A 22,254-nucleotide genomic window follows, 5' to 3' on the forward strand; every position below is an offset into this window, starting at 1 on the left:
GTAATGAGCAGACTCATTTGGTTGGGCTAGAGAATATTGGTAAAGATGCTGGTGACAAACTTGGACAGAAGACAGGGCAAAACTCTTAGGACAATGATCCAGATGAAAGATACTACTGGCATGAGGAACCATCAAAAATTTGTGAGTAGGTGAATGAAATGTAGAAGTGATTTAAGATGACAAACGTGGTAGATGTATAACATGTGGATTCAAGGACAAACGATGGGAAGGAGAGAACAGATGGAGAAAATTCTAGTAGTCTCAACACGAGATGATGGGAACCTTGAAATAGAAGTAAAGCATATAATCAGTGGGCTTCCCTGGTGGCTCGGATGGTAAAGAAACTGCCTGAAACATGGAAGACCTGGGTTTGATCCCTGGGTTAGGAAGATCCCCTGGAGGAGGGCACGGCAACTCACTCCAGTATTCTTGCCTGGAGAATCCCCATGGACAGGGGAGCCTAGCAGGCTACAGTCCATGGGTTTGCAGAGTTGGACACAACTGAGTGACTAAGCAGAGCATAGCGCATATAATCAGTACTATGAAATAATATATGGTAGACTTGGTAATTAAGTCAAAGCTTGGTTTGGAAAGTTAAGCCAAGTTTTAGATATATTAAGTTTCACCTAGAAATTGCATAACATATAATTTAAGACACCAATGTTCAGAAGTGATGTCAGAGTAGAGATAACATATAATACTGATGGTCAACACTATGAAATTGAATGAGTTCTCTCAGGGAGAGAATGTTTCATTTGTGCTTAACATATCAAGGGATCAGAAGAAAAATAAAGACCAGTGTTACAGCTTCTTGGATGTATAGTAACAACTGACCAATGTACCAACTTCTACCCAGAATGCCTTGAGTAGCCTCTGCTTCCTAATGACCAAAGACAGTGGTCAAGGGTCCATCACTCTGAAAGTGAAACCCGAATAGCTAGAAACACTGGTGACCTGACCGACGTCTTCCAGGGCTCAAGTGTCTTAAAACTGCATTCTGGAGAACATGTGGATTGCATATCATATGCATATTATGCTCTTTTCATTATGATACATGTAAGGACTTTCTTATACTTTATATATAAAAAAATGTTGGAGGAAAAGTGATACTAGCTTGGAATTATTCTCTCGATATTGTAACATGGATATAAAATAACTCATAATAATAACAAATCTTTATTAATGTTTACCATGTGCCAGGCTCTAGCTATGACATTTATAAATATTACTTAGTTTGATTCTAACAAAAGTACAAAGGGCAGATATTATTATTCCAACCTTACTTTACATGTAGGAAACAGTGTTACTCTTGGCCTTAGTCACACGGGTTAGATGTTGGGGACAATCATGTGCTACAATCTAAAGCAAAGAACCAACACTACCCCCATTTCAGCAAACCTCTTCTAGCTTGAAAATTTAGTAAAGCTAGTCTATCGTTAGAGATAAAACACAGATCTGAGTCAAACACACATACACACATTTGCAGGAGGGGAAGGGCTAGTGGGTATTTTAACTATTATCAATCACATAATCCAAGAAATTTTTTTTATAAAGCTACCCTTAGTAAGAGCTCACATTTGCAGTTCATTTAACAAAATGGCATTAAGGTATGGTCTCTGCTTGAACTGATGGTTGCATTTCAAAGCTCATAATAGAGATGGACCTTGGTTTCACTAATGTCTCCATATACACTGTTTTAAGCAAACTGTAGTCCATTTACAAGAAGTGCGGAAATGTTGTTAAACTTAATTAGATGTAATTGTCACACTTTCATTAGCTATTAACATTATGTAAAGATAAACTAATGCATAATGAGTTCTTTCATTGTCACATAATTATAATTTAAATGATTACATTATGACCACTATAGTACAGTGCATATTTTCAATTTTCCCATTAGTGGGCAATTATTTATAAGATTTCCTATTACAATCTGTCCATGGAGACCAAGTTATTAATGCCTTCATTTTCCTATAATGATGACCACAGTGTTGAAATCAATATGATGGCCACAGGGAGAATTGCAAAGTAACATAGAAAAACAACAAAACTACAACTATGAAGTCAGCTCATTCAATACGTGCCTGAGGAAATTTCAAGATGGAGAAAAGTAATATATTAATAGTCTTATAAGAAGTTCTAGTTTATAAGATTTCTTCAAGTGTGTTTCCTTCCATTTTTGTGGCCTTAATTCTCCAACTCTCTCCCAGACAGTCTCCATGGTATGAAATATTCAATAGCCTAACCTCTAAAAAATGTCTTACACAGTTTTCACCCTTCAGGGAATTAAATTAACATCTCACAGAGCCATTTTGAGAAATTTTTTTGAATTGTTCAGTCGCAGGGTTGTATGTCAAGAAGTAAAATGCTGGTGAACTGTGTGATACATCCCCAGAGATGATGAAGAGTGGGAGACATTTATGAGAACAAAGCCTAAGGGCAATGTGACTGGGCAGTTGATTATGGCAGCAATAATCATGGGTCCTGAAGCTAACAATAACAAAAACAATATTAATAACCTAATAGAGATTTTGCTTCTATCCCTTACTTCTAAGAACTCACTCATTATTCTTTCTGTGAAGACTGACACTGTCTGGGGGACCTGGAGGGATACCCAGCGGTTTACAAAGAGATTTACAAATGAAGTCTGCTAACCCCTCAGCCTTAGCTGGTATAGGACTTGAGGCCTCTAGAATCCCAGGGATGGGGGAGCCTGGTGGGCTGCTGTCTATGGGGTCGCACAGAGTTGGACACGACTGAAGCAACTTAGCAGTAGCAGCAGCAGCAGCAGCAGCATGGAGACATCACACTCTTCAGGGCTTCCCTGTAGCCCCTGAAACCATGTATGTCTCCCCTAACTACACTGGGCCTGTCTCAATTATTTGTGACTCCCTTGGACTCTACATGTTGTGGAGGAAATTATTGAACTAGTTAGATTTAAACCCCAAATTTCAAAGTAACTTGTAGCTCATATTATCTAACTTGATGATTAAAAGAAACAGATTCTAACATGCCCCAGCATCCCTCTCTGAGAAAAGATGTTGGTTAAAGTGTTCAATAAATATGTATCCATAGAGTTTGGCAAATAAGACTTGAATGGTTTATTTTTTTCTGTTCAAATGAAGGAGAATCAAGAATCCTGGCATATAATAGATTACTGGTTCTTAAACACTGCTATATATAAGACACACCTGGGGACCTGATTAAAATTCAGGGCCCCCAGTTCTATTCCCGGAGATTATGAATCTACAGGGCTAACAGGCTATGCTTTTGTTAGCACCCTCCAGGAGATTCTGAAACAGGTGGTCCATGGGATATATATGTGAACTGGTAAACATGACACTTTTTTAGGATTCAGAAGACTCTGTGGTCAAAGCTTCACACAATAAGCGATGCAACCTTGAGAAAGTCACTAAACCTATCCTGGTCTCAGATTTCCTCACCTGTGAGATGTATGTGTTGGGCTCATTTTGGAGATTCCTTACTGAAATCTCTGGATAAGGATACATGAAATTGGCAAGAGAAACTCTTAAACTATGTATAAAGTTTCAAAAGGTCAATAGGAGACATTTATTTATCCAACACAAAGTTTTATTGACACATCCACTTTTTCAGTTTCCAGCTGGAACTATATCACCTCTGGCCATCAGAATTTTTAATGGCAGTTTTATTAGTCTCAGATTTATAAAAATGGAGAAGGGAATACTATTGTACTGTGTGTTTTTTGTAGATCACATATTTCAAAGCATAAGGCCCACAGGGGTAAAACTGCATAAATGTTGGGACACAGTGGGATAAACATTTATAAGTTACAGTCAGACCCTAAGAGTTCTTATCCGATGTTACTTCTTAAATGAAGGAGCTAACGATTCCAAACAGACACTTTATCCACTCAATAACTGCATAATGAGCATCACCTGTGTGCCAAGTGCTATGTGAGGGGGCAGAGATATAGCACTGGGTAAAACACAGGCCTACTTTCATGTTACTTACAATCTAGAAGCGGGGATGGGGAAAACAAGAACAAAACCATAATGTCTCCATAACCAAACAAGAACAAAACTCTCATGTTACTTACAGTCTGGATGCGGGGATAGGGAAAACAAGAACAAACCATAAGAGTGACATGAAGGACAATAGAGTTTGGTAAGCAGGTTGTGGTGGGGGATCAGAGGGAGGGTGTTGTCTAAGAAGGGCTCTCTGATAAGGCAACATGTAAATCAAGACCTAAAGTAACTAAAGGTGAAAAATGATATAGATCCTTGGAGATCTCCAGATTTATTCAGTTATAGAATATATGCTTTTCAAAATAGGAAGATGATTCATCTTTTATATTATCATAAGCCTTACTTTAACATATTTATAAGCTCATGTTTGGGCAGACTCCAGGCTTCTAGAAAAGAACATGATCATGTCTTCTTAACAGGGCTTATAGATAGCATAGGTAAAATCTCTAGGCCACCAATTTTCCAACAATAATGTAAAGCCTGGACTTGGGCACAGTGCTTATTTTTGCTGCTTCAAGAACACATGTTGGTTTGCTGCACATCCTTGTGGTCAACATATTTTTAGTTCACTCTGGGATTTGTCCTATCTTGGCAAGTTTTCTCAGTTGCTTTCATTTCCTGTCTACTGACAACCTGATGAGCATGATTTATAAATATTAAAAATAAGGAGGTGAGATCAGATGCAAAGAATGTGCCAACACATGTCAGAATCTCTGATGAGTTCCCAGTAAAACTAGAGAACACATTTCAAATGCCAGAGGATCCCCCACATGGAGGACACTGTCTGGCACCTAGTTAACACCCAGGGAATATGTGCTACAAGAATGAATGAAACATTTGTAAGAGACTTGAATAATGCTCTACTCTAACTGCCTATCTCAAACCAAAATAAAAGTTCTGCTTAAATAGCAGAGCTTGGTGTGAGTGTATGTGGGTGGGTATGTTAGTAAACAGGATGTTTTCTATCCTTTATGAGAAAGCATGGCAGCTGCTCACTGAGCTCCTAATAGAGGAAGCTGTGAGTTTTACATCCTTGAAAGTCCCCATTTGCATAGACACCATATAGAAGGCAGAAGTTAGAAACGGAAACAGTATGTGATTACTAAATCTCACTTTTGCTAGAAAGTTCTGCCTGTGGTTTGTGATTTTTCGAAATGTGGCTGTGCTGACAACAAAATTAACTCCTCCAAAGAACTGAGAATTGCCTCCTCTCATCATCCCTCTCACTGTAATTTATATGACTTGACAAAATTAGACTGTTATTTTCATTGGGGTGATCTGAAAAATCATAAAATGATGTGTATTTTGGGAATGCTTAATTAACTCTCGTTAGTTCCACTGAGGTCTTAGCTACTAATATAAGCATTGCAAATATCACAGAGGTGTTCACATCCAGTGTTAGTAACCCAGAGATACTGCAAGGACTTAAGAAAAATTTCTTTAGAAATCAGGCAATAATGAGGGTTTTAATCATTTGGCCAGCCTACAGGATAAATTCAGATCGACCCTGATTTGCCAAGACTTGCCTTGCAGCAAACAGCAAGAAACATTTTATTGTTGAAGCCAATAGTAATAATCAAAGCAGCCAAATTACAGACCCATACACAAATTCCATCCCTATTGACAGTTCTTATCACAAACATTAACTAATATCGATCAAGCTGTTTGTCACAAAAGTTTGCTTTAACATCTAATCAGCATACGAGGTGAGAGCCACCTTTCCTGACAATTGCCAGCACCTTGTGTCATACTTGTAAATAATGGGCTACTCCTATTGAGCACCATCTGCTTAATAGAGGAAAATGTTCATCTTAATTAGGAAATTCTTCTTATTATTTAATATTTATTGAACACCCACAATGTGCTTGGCAAGTAAAAGCACCAGAAACATACACTCTACCCACTAAGAATCCACCTGCTAAAGAGAATATGATGAACCAGTTAGGCAGTCATTTCTGTTTTTAACATATTTTATGTAATTCTTTCCAGGTGACAGACTTGCCAATGCTTCACTCTCTGGAAGGATCTTGTCTCCTAATTAAGGTGGGATGGTAAACTATGAATTATGGGCAAAGTGGACGATAAAGAATGAATTGATTATGGTTACCATGAAAAATAAGTGAAATTTGCTCCATTGATGGAAGAAAATTTAATGAACTACTAAGTAAACCCAACTGTGCTTGTTATGGACTGACAGATTAGGACTGCATAACATTAGCAGAAATGCCGAAAGCATCGTGGAAATGTCACCTTGAAAAATCAAGCATGCTTTGTTTTCATTTACCTTCACTGCTTCAGCACCTCCACAATGATACAACTACGCTGTGTAGTAGGAACCTCTTAGTTAATAAAGATCTAATAGTCGAAGATCTACTCTCAACTAGATGAATTCAGACAAACTGACAACCTCTCCCAGAAGCCTTCAACTATATCCCCTTATCTTTTTCCTATATCCGAATCAACAAAAGTTCAAGAAGACTTGACATGTTCAATATTGCAACTGTGTGGAGAAGCATTCTTGGAGAGAAAAAATGACCTATTCACATCAAGAGACTGTTACATGGTAATAGTGCCTGGGCTTCCCTAGTAGCCCCGTTGGTAAAGAATCCACCTGCAATGCCGGAGACCCCAGTTCAATTCCTGGGTAGGGAAGATCCCCTGGAGAAGGGATAGGCTACCCACTCCAGTATTCTTGGGCTTCCCTCATGACTCAGCTGGTAAAGAATCCGCCTGCAATGTGGGAGACCTGGGTTTGATCCCTAGGTTGGAAAGATCCCCTGGAGAAGGGAACATCTACCCACTTCAGTATTCTGGCCTGGAGAATTCCATGGACCAGAGTAGGACACGACTGAGCGACTTTCACTTTCACTTTTCATGCATTATTTAGCAGTAACTTGAATTATCCTTTTAGAGAAAATTACCAATTTTTAAAAATGTGGTTTTGTTCCAGTAATTGAATAGCACAAGTATGTTATTTTTTTTTTCCATATCTGGAGTTTTAACTAGTTCTTCGCATCACATGAGAAAAGCTTCTCCATCCACATTGCCAGTCTCACTAAATGTTTCTAGTTTTGTTTCTTTACTGTTGTTCAAGCACTAACTAAGTCATGTCCAACTCTTTGTGAGCCCATGGACTGCAGCACGCCAGGCTCCTCTGTCTCCACTGTCTCCTGAAGTTTGCTCAAATTCCTGCCCATTTAAGTCAGTGATGCTATCTAACCATATCATCCTTTATGCATGGGTGTGTGCTAAGTTGCTGCAGTCGTGTCTGACTCTGAAACCCTACAGACTACAGCCTGCCAGGCTCCTCTGTCCATGGGATTCTCCAGGCAGGAATACTGAAGTGGGTTGCCCTGCCCTCCTCCAAGGGATCTTCCTGACCCAGGGATTGAACCTGCGTATCCTATGTCTGCATTGGCAGGTGGATTCTTTACTACTAGCACCACCTGGGAAGTTCCTCATCCTTTATTCTTCTCATTAAATCATATAGGCTCCTCCTGCTGGTTTCTTCTAAGAAAAACATACAATGAATGAAAAAGAAGGTGATGACATTGGTCATAATATAACTTATTGTCCTTAGGTTTTATGGTTTTCCACAAATCAGCAATAGGAATTGCCCCACTTATCCCTTTAGAATATTGAGTCAGAGAATGGAATACTATCCACTATGTTAATTTTATGGATATACTCTCCAGATAACCACCTGACCCAGATAATTTGGGCAAAAGAGAAATTACCTGTTAGTAGAGATAATGCTATGATGATGGCTGTTGTCAAAGAGCACTGATATGAACTTTAAATGAATATAATTTGAGAAAAATACATGACAGAGGGATAACGACTAGCTCATATACTGTCAGGGTAATAAATACCTAATGAACAAAATTGTAAAGCAAACAGTAGGTTGAACATACACCCAGATGTTGATTCTTGACTCAGAATCAGAGAACAGAATGATTTGTCTCTCTGTCTAGAATGATAAAGCATCACTTCTTCATAAGCTAATGAGTAGCACCATCTGGCATGATTACAGAGGAGCAAGATTGTGGGAAAGGGAGAGTAAAATGGCAGAGCTGCAGTAGGATTTTCACAGGAGGCTAAAATATTCCTCACCATTAAAAATAATCATAATAAAAACAACTTTGGATGCTGACAGAACACTCTGCCAACAGAATAAAGATTATAGGACCAAATGTATTCAAAACAATTTAATATGATTCCATTTCAGAATTTTTCTCTATCCAGTGGCTCTCAAAGTGTGGTCCCAGGGCCACCAATGACAGCATTATCTGGGAACTTGTCAGAACTTCAAACTCCAGAATCTTGTCCAAGAACCATCAACTCAGAAACAATCGAGGTAGGACTAGCAATTTGTGTCTTAACTAACCCTCCAGAAGATTCAGGTGTAGGCTCATGCTTGAGAGCTATTGCTTTACAAGCCCAAAAAACAGTGAGAGATTTTTGGTAGATACCAAAAAAATTAGCTAATTTGGTCTATTCTGTTTAAATAACTGGTCTATATGCTAAACAATAAAAATGAGTCAAACTGGTTCCTTGAGTAACATGATGATCTCTTCAAACAAGAGAGTTGCCATCCTAGTGTCCTTTAGTAGAACAAAAGCAGACGAATTTGCCTTAAACCTGTACCTTGATATAGCAAACAACTTACGGTTACTAAGGGGGAAAGGACGGAGGAATAAATTAGAAGATTGGGATTGACTTATACACACTCTCTACTGTATAGCGCAGGAGACTCTGTTTAATACTCTGTTATGACCTATATGGGAATAGAATCTGAAAAAGAGTGGAGATATATATATATAACTGATTCATTTTGTTATATAGCAGAAACTGACACAACATCGTAAATCAACTACGTGTGTGTTAGTCACTCAGTCATGTCCGACTCTTTGCAACCCCATGGATTGTAGCCTGCCAGGCTCCTCTGTCCATGGGATTCTCCAGGCAAGAGTACTGGAGCGGGTTGCCATTTCCTTCTCCAAAATCAACTATACTGCAATTTAAAAAATTAATTTAAAAGTCTGTACCTTAACTGTATGGTTTCTGAACACATGTATTTTCTTCCTTTCAAGCTAAGTTATTAAGCTTCTTTGGCAGACCCCATGAGACAAGTTTTGCAACTTTGCCAGAATCCTTTATTGACTTAATTGGTTTTCCATCCCTTGTTCATTCATTCAGCAAATATTAAGTATCTACTATATGCCATGCACTATTCTAGGTGCTGGGATATATAAGTCACAAAAACAGACAATGATTCCTGCTCTGAAGGAGCTTACATCTTGGTAGGGGAGAATGACAAAAATAATAAATGATAAAATCCGTAAGTATATAAAATGTTAGAAGGTAAACAATGCTACTGGGGAAAGAAAGGAAAAGTTAAACAAAGTAAAGTGAACTGGGAATACTGCTTATGAGGTGTGGGAATTTCAATTTTAAATAGCATCATGGTAGACTCGCTGAGTGGGTGACAGGAGCAAAAGCTTGAAGGAGTTGATGGAGTTGATTATGCAATATATGAAGAGAAAGATGACCCAGCAAAGAGCTGAGATGTAGGCCTGCAGGAGGGAGCTTGCCCAGTGTGTTTGGTTCACAGAAGTCAGAGAGGAAACAAGAGGTCAGATCACCCTGGAAGGCATTATAAGTCGTTATAAAAACTTGTGCTTTTACTGTAAGAGAAACAGGGGACTAAGCAGAAGAGTGACACGATCTGAATTCTGCCGAAGCACTTATTAGTTTTCCTCTATGTATAATTTCATCAACCATTTATGACTCAGGTTAAAAGACACTGCTACTATTTTTTTTTTCTTTTATGTTCTTCCTGAAGTTATTTAAAAGTATTTTCACTAAGGCAATTCACTTTCTTTGTTGTCAGTGAAGAAAATGTTATCTAGAAAACAATTAGAAGATAAATTGGGCAGTGATCAGTTCTCCGTTCCTAGGGTTTTCTCTTTTCTGCCTTCTGTGGTGGTTGTTGTGTTTGCTGCCCAAGGTCCAGGAGTACAACCTTGGGTCCTAGGAATGGTTTTTTCATTGGGCAACTGACAGCTAACAACGGTGAGTGAAGTCTTGGAAACAGCTTTGTCACTGAAGTGAAACTAAAATGGAAACCTGTATTTGAAGAATGGCTCTGTCACTGACTTATTAAAAAACCAGTGCCCAGCTACAAAATTTCTGGAAAAGGTAATAGTCTTACCAACCTTTGGGTAAGACAGAGCAAGGGGTGTTCTGTCTGAGTAGAATTGTGGAAACTTTTCTATCAAAAGCCAATTCTATAACTTGCCTCACTTGGTATTACTGTGACCCCTATATACTGAAGGAAAGTGTTTGGAAGTTCACAAGTGTTTCAACAGGTGGCAAAGGGACTTGAAAACTTAAAGACTATTGGTACTATTTCTTTCACTCTTTACTCACTCATTTATCCATTCACCTATTAAACATTTACCAAATACCTAGGAGAGTCAAACATAGTATCAGGTGGTAGGGAAACAAATATATAAGAGCTGATATTACCTTAAAGAGTGTATGGACTACCTGGAAGATTAGACATAAATGACAATAATGCATGGTAGAGAGTGATGACTTTTATTTTTAAAAAGTCCAAAGTCTATGGACTTTCAGAGTAGGAAATGAGTTCTAATTAGAGGTATTTCAAAAGGCTTCATGGAAGAGGTAATATTTAATTTAGTCATAAAGAATGCATTCATGTGCATGGTGATGGGAGGAAGTAAAATTTAGACAGAGGAGCAATTTCTACAGAAACATAAAGGCAAGGCTGTATTCATGGTCACCCATGTGAGAAGCAAAGAAGACTTGAACTAGAGCAGTACAAGAAAGAACATGAGTAATTGGCTGAGATCATTTCAAGGAATCCTGAAATATCTGTGGGCTATTTAGCTGAAAGAACTAGAGTGAAAACACATTTCTATGCTATTCGATGGTAACCCAACACTGTACTAGGTCTGAAAATAAAATGCTAGGTCTGGAAATAAAATGGAGATAAGCAAATCCCTATTCTTATGAATTGTGTTGTCTAATGAGAGAAATGGACAAATAAACACAGTAAGGTCAGATAAATAAGACCCTTATTGAATTCTTAAGGACTTCAGGGCACTACGTTTAAATGGCCGGGAACAGGTCATAGTCACAAAATTGGAATCCAATTGCAAGCAAGTTACCAAGGTTATTTGAGAAATAGCTAGTCTTCCATTATACATTTCTCTGATTCAAGGAACAGTGAAATATCCTGTCTCTTCATTCAAAGCAGTCTCAAATAGTACAATTCAAAGTATCATCTGGAGATTAACAGCACTGGCCTGGCGTGGGAGCTTATTCAAAATGCAAACTCTCAGGATCCACTTCAAATCACCTGAATCAGCAGGTGACTGAAAGCACACTCAAGTTTGAAAAGTACTGTACTAAACAGAAAGAAGGGGAGGGAGGGAGGGAGGGAAGGTGAGAAAAAGCAAGGAAGGGAGGGAGGGAGGAAGAAGGAAAGGAAGAAAAGTACTGTACAAAGAAGACTCGTTTCTTAGAACAAAAAGCTAAGAAGGTAAGTCCATCAACAATACCACGTCTAATAAAATCTCTCATGTTTCCAGAGAAGTAAAAATTCAATTCAACAAACATTTGTAGAGCTTCTAAAACATCTCAGACACTGTGCAAGGTACTCTGAAATGGTACCAAACAGTTAAAAAAACTAGTAGTACAGATAGACATGGTATAGACTGAAAAGTTTCAAGGAAACCAACTCTGTCTTGAGTCCAGGCATATAAGAATTGAAGAAAAAAGAAATTGCCCCTGGTTCATATGTCTTATGGACAAATATATAATCTTTCTTAATTTTTTTGGTTTTATCTAAACTTGAAGAGAGATGATTTTTTTTTAAAGGAGAGGAGAAATCCAAATTCTAGTAGGAAGTAAAACAACTGATAAATCTTATGACTTAAAAGTCCGATGGCTTTAAATGAATAAATAAACAGGAAAAGAAAATGACAAACAAAAACCTTAAAGCCTTTATAAAGGTAAAAGTGTAGATATACTCTAATGAATCTTCTGATTGAAGGCCTATTTGTCTTTGAGTTTCACACCCTTTGTAGTGTTCAAAAGCCTTTATATTGAGGGAGTGTTCAGCATAATTGTCTATTGGGATGTCTTTCTACACAGCATAATCTCACTATGTATGGAGCTATTCAGTCAAGTCATATCCTAAGGCCCAGAAGGAGATCAGTCTCCGAAGTAGACTGGTTGCAAGTCTTGATTTCTACAACTACCAGTAGTCTGATACACTTCCTTTTAAAAATATGGTCACTGAATTAAAGATGTTTCTCTTGTTTTAATCCTAAACTAAGCTGTCATGTCAAATATAGTTTTATCTAGTATGTACCTGCGTGCACCCTTGCCCAAATGTGTGTATTTTTAAACATGCAACAGTTCAGTACTGATATCTTGATAAATTACAAACATCCCTTCCATCTTCCCATTAATACAATAGATTCTTCCCTCTTTTTATTGAAATTTTAATTTCCAGTCCATGTGTATTATAGAGGAGGCTTAATGTAGGTCACTAGATGCCATCATGAATAATGGGAAAAAGGAAGTCTCCTGTTTCCTAATGCCTGTTAGCATGAAAACACAGCCCTGGATGCCTTATTATGCTTTTTGACTCAGGAGTCCTATGGGTCTGCCATAACTGCTGTGTGAACTCACTGCTTCTGCCAAATACATCAGCTGGGGTGAGAACATTAATTCATGTTAACAGAGATGTGTCAACGTTGCTCCTGAAAAAAGTGCTGAGATGTTATATTTGCAAAGATTGTCTTTAAAGGAAAAATACTGTTTTTAATATTCTGTCTGTTTCTCAATCCAAGAATTTTTCTACTTTGCCTATTTTCTTTTGGGCCAGGTTTTCCTAGGTTAGTACCCATTTATCCTGAGTTAGAAATAATTAGGCATCTTTGTTTTTGGAGTCCAGATAGAGTAACAGTACCTTTTTGGGCAACTAAGCATGGGTCTGTGCCTTGTGGCTGGCTCTCTGGCCAACACAGCTTCTGAGTTTTGTTTCTGCCAACACTCCCACCTTGCTGTACTGCATTTGTTGAGACAGTTTGCCTGTTTTGTGTCCCAACAAAGGGGGACATTCAGGGAGTTCCCAAATTCTCAAAGGAGAGGCTTGAAACCTCTTTCCACTCTAGGAACTACTAAGGTTTGCAAACCTAAGGGATGTGAGCCAATTTAATCCCTAAAATCTATCACACAGTAGCACAAAAGACTTTCAAATGGTCAAAGCTATGCCAACTATAAATTGGCTCTTGACAAGAGCATTTGCTAGTGAGTGAATGACCACAACAAGGGCATTTCCCACCTGCCTCTGTAGAGACTGAACCCTGTGCTGCTACAGCTGCTGACCTTCAACACCCCTTTAGGGAATTTAGGGTGAAGTGAAGCGCTCTGCTCCAGGGATTCTGTTGGAACAGGTCTTTAGGTAGTTAAATATTTTCAGAAACTGATTTCATGATCCCAATCCTTGCATCTCTACGTATCTAGAAAAGCACTAGATTTTTCATATCTAGAAAAATCCCTTCTTACTGACATTAGCTTCTCGTGGCTAGTAGAAAACCTTTTGTAAGTAAAGACTTGACTGCATTGAACTCCTCCTTCCCCAAAACCTTATATATTGACCGTCCCCAATTGCCTCTTTGGAGCAGTCTCTCAGAGCTATCTGAGGTGCTGTCTCCCTGGCTGCAGTCCTCATTTTGCCCCAAATAAAACTTAACTCACTACTTTTAAGTTGTACATCCTTTTAGTCGACAGCTAAAACAGCGAAGCTGCACTTAAAACCCACTGGGCTGCACTTAAAACCCACACCGGATGACAAATCCATCTCCAATATCAGACGGTGAGAAACAACGCATTGCTGATTTCTTTTTCTCTCTGCAAGATTGAATGGGAATGGATGGAGCACACAGACAAAGCCTAGCCATGCATGGCTGATACTTACCAATCCGTTTCTCACTTTGACAGTGTCTTCTGAAAGTGACTTTTGTATATCCTGTTTTCTAAATGCTTTAAAAGTAACTCCTTCCCTTCACATCCTTTGAACCTAAAGCAGTAACATCTTGAAACACTGATCTATTTACTGCTAGCTTTCATTTATTTCATCCATTCCTGAAGGCAGAGCCACATTGGTGTCCACTTAATGAAGACCTATTTAGGGCAGCTCAGGCCCCTTTATCAGGCCTGAATTAGCTTTGCAGTTTTAATAAAAACTATAGCTTTCTCAATTATTATTTAATTCAATAATGTGTCTGCATTTGCTAATGTATTTCTAAAGTGGGAGGCAAGCTGCAACTGCCTATCTGTCCATAGGTAAGCAGAATGTCTCACACAGGCTCTGCCACTTCTCCGGGAGAGTTAACATTCATTTTGCATCTGTGCATGGCCAGGCGCATAATCCCATTCTTCAAATGCTGAAAGTAGCACCAGGAGCCAGTGTTAGCCCCGCAGCACCTCTAGGGTATTTCAGTCTCAAGATGTATTAATGCAAATGTGTAAATGTCAGCGAGCTATTATTATGTATGCACACCCATCATACAAAGGGGGAAAAGAGATCCAATTTGTTTCAGATTATTTTCACTACAAGGCCTTTAATTCCAGTTTCCTGGTTTGTTGAAGGTGTTTGTTTTACAGAAAAAAAATATTTGGTAAGTGAAGATATAACGATGACCACCACCCAAAGGGCCTAGAATTCCAAAGAAACCTGAGCCCCAGAAGATGAACAGAGAAAGAGCAAGCAGCCTCTCTTTCTGTTCTCTCAGTCCTTCCCACAAGGTCACCCTTTCTAATTGACAAGCCAAATAATTTTATTCAGTAACTGATAAGAAAGCAAATTAAATTTCATTTGGTTTGAAAAAGTATTCCAACATGTGTATGAGTTGGTCTAAATTCATTCTAAGAAATTTAACAGGGTACGTATTTCTTTTATTACTTCATGTTTTCTCAATAACGAATTCCTTGAGATAAAAATTAAAACAGCTAGAAAAATGGAAAGATGCCCACTGTAAATGGAGGAGAGGACTTATATATTATTTTAAAGGATTTTGATAATTTGAAGAAACAAGTTGAGAGGCAAATAGGTCTTTGAAGAACTCCATTTAATCATTTTCCTATCATGAATCATGTTAATGACTAGGGACACATTTTTTTTTAAATTCTATGAATTATACACTATAACGGTGACATAATGTCACCACTAAAAACCTGATGATGAAAATTAACACTTACCTCCAGAAAGTGCAGGCAAATCAACCAAACAGTTTACACAAAAGTCAAATTATACGGACATTCCTTTTTCCTCACCCCTTCATACCTGCAATGATGTATTCACTTCATTCTATTTACTTCGGAGAAAAATTTTAAAACTTTTGTTAGGATATAAGCAATACACTCTTTGTGAGCATAGACTCACACAAATGCTTGCATTAAAACATCTTCTTTGATGCAGAATAATCTTAAAATGTTTACAGTAATCATATTTCTGATTGCAGTGTTACTCTTAATTCTAAGTGTTGTGTGTATACTGTGGGATAAAGCAGGTGAGTATTTACATTGGTGTTTCTAGAACCTGTGATTGCCAGCAAGGCAGAAAGAAGACAAATGTAAGATAGACGAGATAAAATAAAAACCTGATAGTCCTGAATTTGAATTGGAAGTTTCAATTTAAACTCATAATCATTTTATCTTTAAACAGTATATATAGCATATGTTGTTTATATACTAGTTCAGTCTAATGGAAAGACCAAGAAACAAAGACCAATCCAGTAGTTATGAGTACCTGTAGAGCCAAGATTATGTTCTCTTCAATACTATCAATAAAAGGACCCAAGTTATTTGGGAAAAATATTTGGATATGGCATGCATCAGGATATATACAAGAAAAGCCTTAAACATCATATAATATTAGGAAATAAAAAATAATTTACAAGACTTTGTTTTATAAGACTACTAAAGACATGCCAAAAGTATGCAAAAACCAATTTAAAGAGGTTCCTATCACTCAAAATAGGACGATTTAAGCATAAGAACATAATTTTAATGAATTAAAGTATTTCAAATAGGTTTAAGTACCTAAGTTGATATGTAAATACTGAAAACAATAAATTTACTGGTCCTTTTTTGGAGGATGATGGTGTCAATGCCTTAAAACTAATACACGAAGAGAAAGAACTTGTACTATCTTCTATCTCACAGTAACCAAATGGTTAATGACAGCAAGTTTATAATGCATATCAGCTAATAACTGAAAAAGATATGAAATATCACCATTTTGCACCATAATTCTAATGAATTTTTGGATCTGGCCAATGATCATAAATGACTGCTAACATAAAAAGAGAGAAAACAATCTTCATTCTGATAGAAGTATTACCTAGTAATCTTGATATAAAAAAAAAATTTAAATTAGACCCAGATCCAATAAATCCTCAATATCAGTAACTCCCCTACATAGAAACCTTCAAGTTGCAACCTTTCAAAGATGTGAACATGTGTTTGAATGTCCAATTAAGTAAGCTATTCACATGTCTGGCATACGCTGTCATATGTGTGTGTATCCTCTACAAGTGGTTGTACAGTACTGTGTAGAGTACTGCAGTACAGTATCTTTATTTCAAGCCCGGGATGTCCAGAAGCAAGGGTGAAAGCAACGGTGATGTGGCTGGCACTGCTAAGAAGTGCCAACTGTTGTACTGCAATACTGTACTGCAATAAGGTACTCTAAGACTAAAACCATTTTCTTTATTTCTTGTGTTTGTTTTTTATGTATTATTTCTGTGAAAAGTATTATAAACCTATTATAGTATAGTACTATATAACCAATGGTGTTAGTTGGCTACCTAGGTTAACTTTGTTGGACTTAAACGAACAAAATTTAGACTTACAAATTCACTCTTGGAATGGAACTCATTCATATGTAGGGGACTTACTGTACAAAGGTATCAAAGCAGAAGTAATATAGGGGTGCAGTCAGCAAAATACATGTTGTGGACAAATGACTAGATTTTTTTCAATAATAAAAGGAGAGAATGAGAGAAGGGAAGCCATGCTGCTGCTGCTGCTAAGTCACTTCAGTAGTGTCCGACTCTGTGTGACCCCATAGACGGAAGCCCACCAGGCTCCCCCATCCCTGGGATTCTCCAGGCAAGAACACTGGAGTGGGTTGCCATTTCTTTCTCCAGTGCATCAAGGTAAAAAGTGAAAGGGAAGTCGCTCAGTTGTGTCCGACTCTTAGCGACCCCATGGACTGCAGCCTACCAGGCTCCTCCATCCATGCGATTTTCCAGGCAAGAGTACTGGAGTGGGGTGCCATTGCCTTCTCCGAAAGAAGCCATAGATTAAGAGAAATATGAGATATATCAATTATTTATAATGTATAGACTAATGCTAATCCTTATTTGAACATGTATAGACCTTAATACTAATCCTGAGCCAATTAACTGTTAAAAATATTAATGAGATCACTGGAGAAATTTGAAAGCAGACTAAATATATATTGTTATTAAGAGAGTATACTGATTTTTATGTGGGGCAATGGCATAGTGTTTATTTTTAAGAGTCTATCTTTTAGAGATAAATGCTGAAATATTTATGAATGAAAATAATATGATGCCTGCCATTCGTTTCAAAACAAACCCTGGGAAAGGAGAAAGCAAATAGAGGTATAGATGGAACAAGACTGTCTATGACTTAATAATATTCAATCTGAACTGTGGGTACACAGGAGTTCATTACAGGATTAGTCTCTCTATAAGTGTGACATTTCCCTTCATAAAAAGTTTAAAAATGTCTCTGTTTGAAATGTGGCAATGTACATCAGGTCACCATGGGAAATCTTTTTTTTTTTTTTTTTGGGAAATCTTTAACAATCAAATCAACACAGCTATATTTAGGACACAGATTAAAATCACAGTGGAGATAGCAGCACTTGAGATCATTTTGGTCAGCCTTTTGTCACTCAAATAGATTTTACCAAACTATCCATTCTGCTCATTTCTATTACTTGGTTGTCTTCTTTGGTCTGGTTGCAGTATTCAGTGAAACACAGGATTAGATTTGGGGGAGAAAACAGCTACAAAGTATCATAAAATCATTTTGGCTTGATTTTTATACTTCTATTTTGGTAACTCTATGAAATGAATGATACCTGCAAAATTAATTTTAACAACTGAGTTTTTTTCCTACTATATAAACAGCTTTCCTCCTTAGAGACAGTAGGAAAATGAACCTCCCAAAGCTACTCTTTCCCAGCACTTGTTGCCCAGTCCACAGATCTGTGACAGTGCTGTCTCTGAAAGCTCACAGCAAAACCAACATGATACAAGCAAAACACACGGGAACAGACAGCATGCTGAGTTATTTTCTGATACCCCTAAATTATTCAAGGGCCTATAGTTTTGACTAGGTGATACCCCAAGGGCAAACTATTACTAATGAAAAACCAACTATACTTAATTAACTGCATTGCTCTGGGCTAGTGAAAAATCAGAAATTTCTGAAGCCACTTGAGAATGATCATATTTATACAGAATGATGATACAGGTGACCATATTTCTTTGAAGCACATAACTCCTCCTTTTATCCCTACTGCCTATCCCTTTGGACCACTTACACTACACTGATTCAAATTTAAACACTGGGAATCTTCTCACTCTAAAGTGGAAGGGGCTACTATCAACGGCTATTTATCTTGCATTTCATTAGGAGCTATGTATTTTTGGTGCTTGGAAGTAGAAAACACTAAATTTGACCCACATTACCAATAAGAGAGTTGGTCCACATAAGATTTTTAAAATAATTACCAGCATTAAAACTCTATCCAGAGATGTTAGAAACTCCCTTTCTCAAACACATAATACAGTTAAAGGTTTAAATTTGATAATAATAAAGGATAAAAGATATACAGCTTGAGGAAATCAGAATGTTAATATTGGAATTATAGTCAATGCTCAATTTATCCATGATATTGCAACCAGTCCATTCTAAAGGCAATCAGTCCTGGGTGTTCTTTGGAAGGACTGATGCTAAAGCTGAATCTCCAATAGTTTGGCCACCTCATGCGAAGAGTTGACTCATTGGAAAAGATTCTGATGCTGGGAGGGATTGAGGACAGGAGGAGAAGGGGATGATAGAGGATGAGATGGCTGGATGGCATCACTGACTCGATGGACATGAGTTTGAGTGAACTCCGGGAGTTGGTGATGGACAAGGAGGCCTGGCGTGCTGTGATTCATGGAATCGCAAAGAATCGGACACGACTGAGCAACTGAACTGAACTGATTGCACAAGTAAGCAATATTCAGTGGTAATTCAAAATGTTAGCAATCAGTTTCAACATTTTTCCTTCAGCAGTTCTTTATCAGTACTAGACATATGAACTAAAATAAAAGATAGACTGATTTACAACTCTGCTTCTCTGCCATATACTGGTTACCTTTCTAAAGAAGAAGAAAAAAGTAAGTTATATGGAGAAGAGGAGAAGGAAGAGGGAGCAGGGAGGAAGCAGGAAAAGTAAGGAGCAGGAGAGAAGTAAGATAAGCAGACCTCAGGAAAGGTAGTTTACGGAATGCTGCAGAAAACCAGATGTAATAAAAATATGCAAATTGGTTTTTAGCTAATTGAGTGAATGGTATATCTATATATATCTATATATATATATATCTCATTTCTCATCAAGAACCCACTGTTAATGATTTTAAGTAATGCTTAATTTCAACATAATATTCTGCTTAACATGTTAAATGCTAAGTTATGGTGATCACAAGTTCACAAGTGCAGGGCCTACTTGCAGGCAAGAAACTCTGCAACCTTATTACAGAATCAATAGCCTGTTCTGTTTTGTGGTCTCAATAAATTTTTGCCACAACTTTCAAAGGAGTTTAGGTCCTAAAGTTAACATTTCTATTTTGAGACAAAAATGTGTAGACTTCTTTCAGCTTATATCCAGTTTAATCAATAGCAAATTGAACTAAATAAGAACAAACCAAAAGATATCTTGGTGAAGCAGTCGGTGTTTGTTTGTTTATTTGTTTTTGCGGTGGAGGGGTGGGGGGCGTTCAATCCAATCAAAATGAAGAGAGAGAAGTTGGTGTAGGTGGACTAAATGGGGCCTCACTGCTGGCTCATCAAGTAATCATAATAGTCAAAAACATATAACAACCGGTTTGAAAAATAACTGTTCATTTAATAGCTGGCAAAAGAATTCTGCAAAGACAGCATGAAAGACAAAAAGGCCACTTCTCAGGGGACTCACCTGTCTTTCCCAGTTTCCTTCTTAAACACTCCATCACAGTAACTCATGCGCTTCTCTGTGGTCACATAAATTTGGGCATTGGGATAGATGTCAACAGTCTTTTTCAACATGTTGTACACAATGCCATTGCCATCTTTCCTCATATTGCGGAAAGGGCCCCAAATAACATAAATAGTAGCGTTTGCTTCCTTGAAAAAATAATCAGGGTTTTTCAGCAAAAGAGGAACGCTGGTATGGGATACGACACGAATCATTGTCATGCGGCCAACATCCTCTTCATAGCCCTTGGTGGGTGCATTGTTCATTCTCCAAATGCAGGATGACTGATCTATCTCATTCCCCACCTTCTGGCCGACCATCTGACCTGAGTTTGACACGATGGCACAAAGATTACAGTCCAGTTGCAAAGGCTGAAAAACAGAAAGAGAAACAGGGCAAGTGGGGGAGAAATGTGTAAATTAGAAAGTTCCTCATATCCCAACAAGTTTTTCTGGGAAAACAGAAATTCCAGATATTGTGCATAGTTGTGGAGTGTGGGAATATCGCTGAAATATATTTATACTAATCCAACACTAGTTCCACAGGATATCAAGCTTGGGGCATGCCTCCATTTAAAAAGTGAATATGGATTGCTAAGAAATAATTTTCATTTCTCTTTCTTGTGTTGCTTTGAAATTCAGTGAAAAAGCAGTCATTTGTTTCCCACTTTATATGATGTCTTTTCATTCAAAACTGTTATTTCAAATGAAATAAGGAAACACAGAAAGATTTGCTCTCTTTAATAAGGATGATGGCTAAAAAAAGAAATGCAAAAGGAGTATATATAGGCATCAATTCTGAAGTTTACTTATATGTATGAATGATTATGTAGTGGTTGATAAAAATATAAAAAATTCAGCAAATGATGAGATTCTGAATTTTCAAACCCCAGAACTACTGAAGATAAATTTCAGGCTAGCAAAAATATTATAGAGATTCTTTAAAAATTCCCTTGCATCACCATGGTTAAACAACTGCTGTGCTCTTGTTTATTCTAGTTGAATAGGAAAGGCTTCTTTTTAAGAACTCAGGGAAGGCACATACACAGACAGTCTCCACCATCCTTTTATTTCTTTATTGGAGTTTAATTGCTTTACAATGCTGTGATAATTTCTGCTGTACAATGAAGTGAATCAGCTATAATCCCCTTCCTACTGGACTTCCCTCCCCCTATTCTCCCCACCGTCCCACCCATCTAGGCCATCACAGAACACTGAGCTGGGTTTCCTGAGCTATACCGGAGGTTCCCACTAGCTATCTACTTTACAGATGGTAGCGTCTATTCGGCAATCCTAATCTCCCAATTTGTCTCACTCTCCCCTCCCCCTGACTCCGCCCAGTGTCCACACGTCCATTCTCATCTCTATTTCTGCCCGGCAAATAGGTTCATTTATATCATTTTTCTAGATTCCACATACTTTAACCAATGAGGTAACAGAGACTCAGAGAGACTAAGCATCAACTTTCAGGGCTGGCAGGTGATACAGTTGCATTGGTAGATTCAACTCTAGATCCAACTCTAAACCCGCCGCTCTCTCTCTTATTCTCTGCTTGTTTTTTCCCTTCCCAGGTGGCGCTAGTGGTGAAGAACCACCCAGCCAATGCAGGAGACAGAAGAGACACGGATTCGATCCCTGGGTCGGGAAAATCCCCTGGAGGAGGAGACGGCACCCCACTCCATTCTTGCCTGGAGAATCCCATGGATTCTCAGAGGAGCCTGGCCGGCTATACACTCCATGGGGTTGCCAAGAGCTGGACGCGGCTGAAATAACTTAGCATACTCGCAAGCAAACCAAATACAGTTGACGCTCTGCGGATAGAAAATACCACACCATCCGGTTGCTTGGATCTGTGGATGCAGAATTGGAGCATATGGAAAGCCCA

General features: G+C 38.0%; 1 protein-coding gene across 1 annotated transcript in view; it reads right to left on the bottom strand.

The window, feature by feature from the left end:
* The window catches only part of ST6GALNAC3 (ST6 N-acetylgalactosaminide alpha-2,6-sialyltransferase 3), a 253,644-nt gene extending 232,954 nt beyond the window's left edge, over positions 1-20,690 (bottom strand). Inside the window, exon 1 of the mRNA XM_068965738.1 lies at positions 20,332-20,690. Within this exon, the coding sequence (XP_068821839.1) occupies positions 20,332-20,690 (359 nt within the window). The remainder of the gene's footprint in view (positions 1-20,331) is intronic.
* Between the last annotated feature and the right edge of the window lie 1,564 nt (positions 20,691-22,254).

Source organism: Capricornis sumatraensis, chromosome 2, assembly GCF_032405125.1.
Source record: "Capricornis sumatraensis isolate serow.1 chromosome 2, serow.2, whole genome shotgun sequence".
NCBI lineage: Eukaryota > Metazoa > Chordata > Mammalia > Artiodactyla > Bovidae > Capricornis > Capricornis sumatraensis.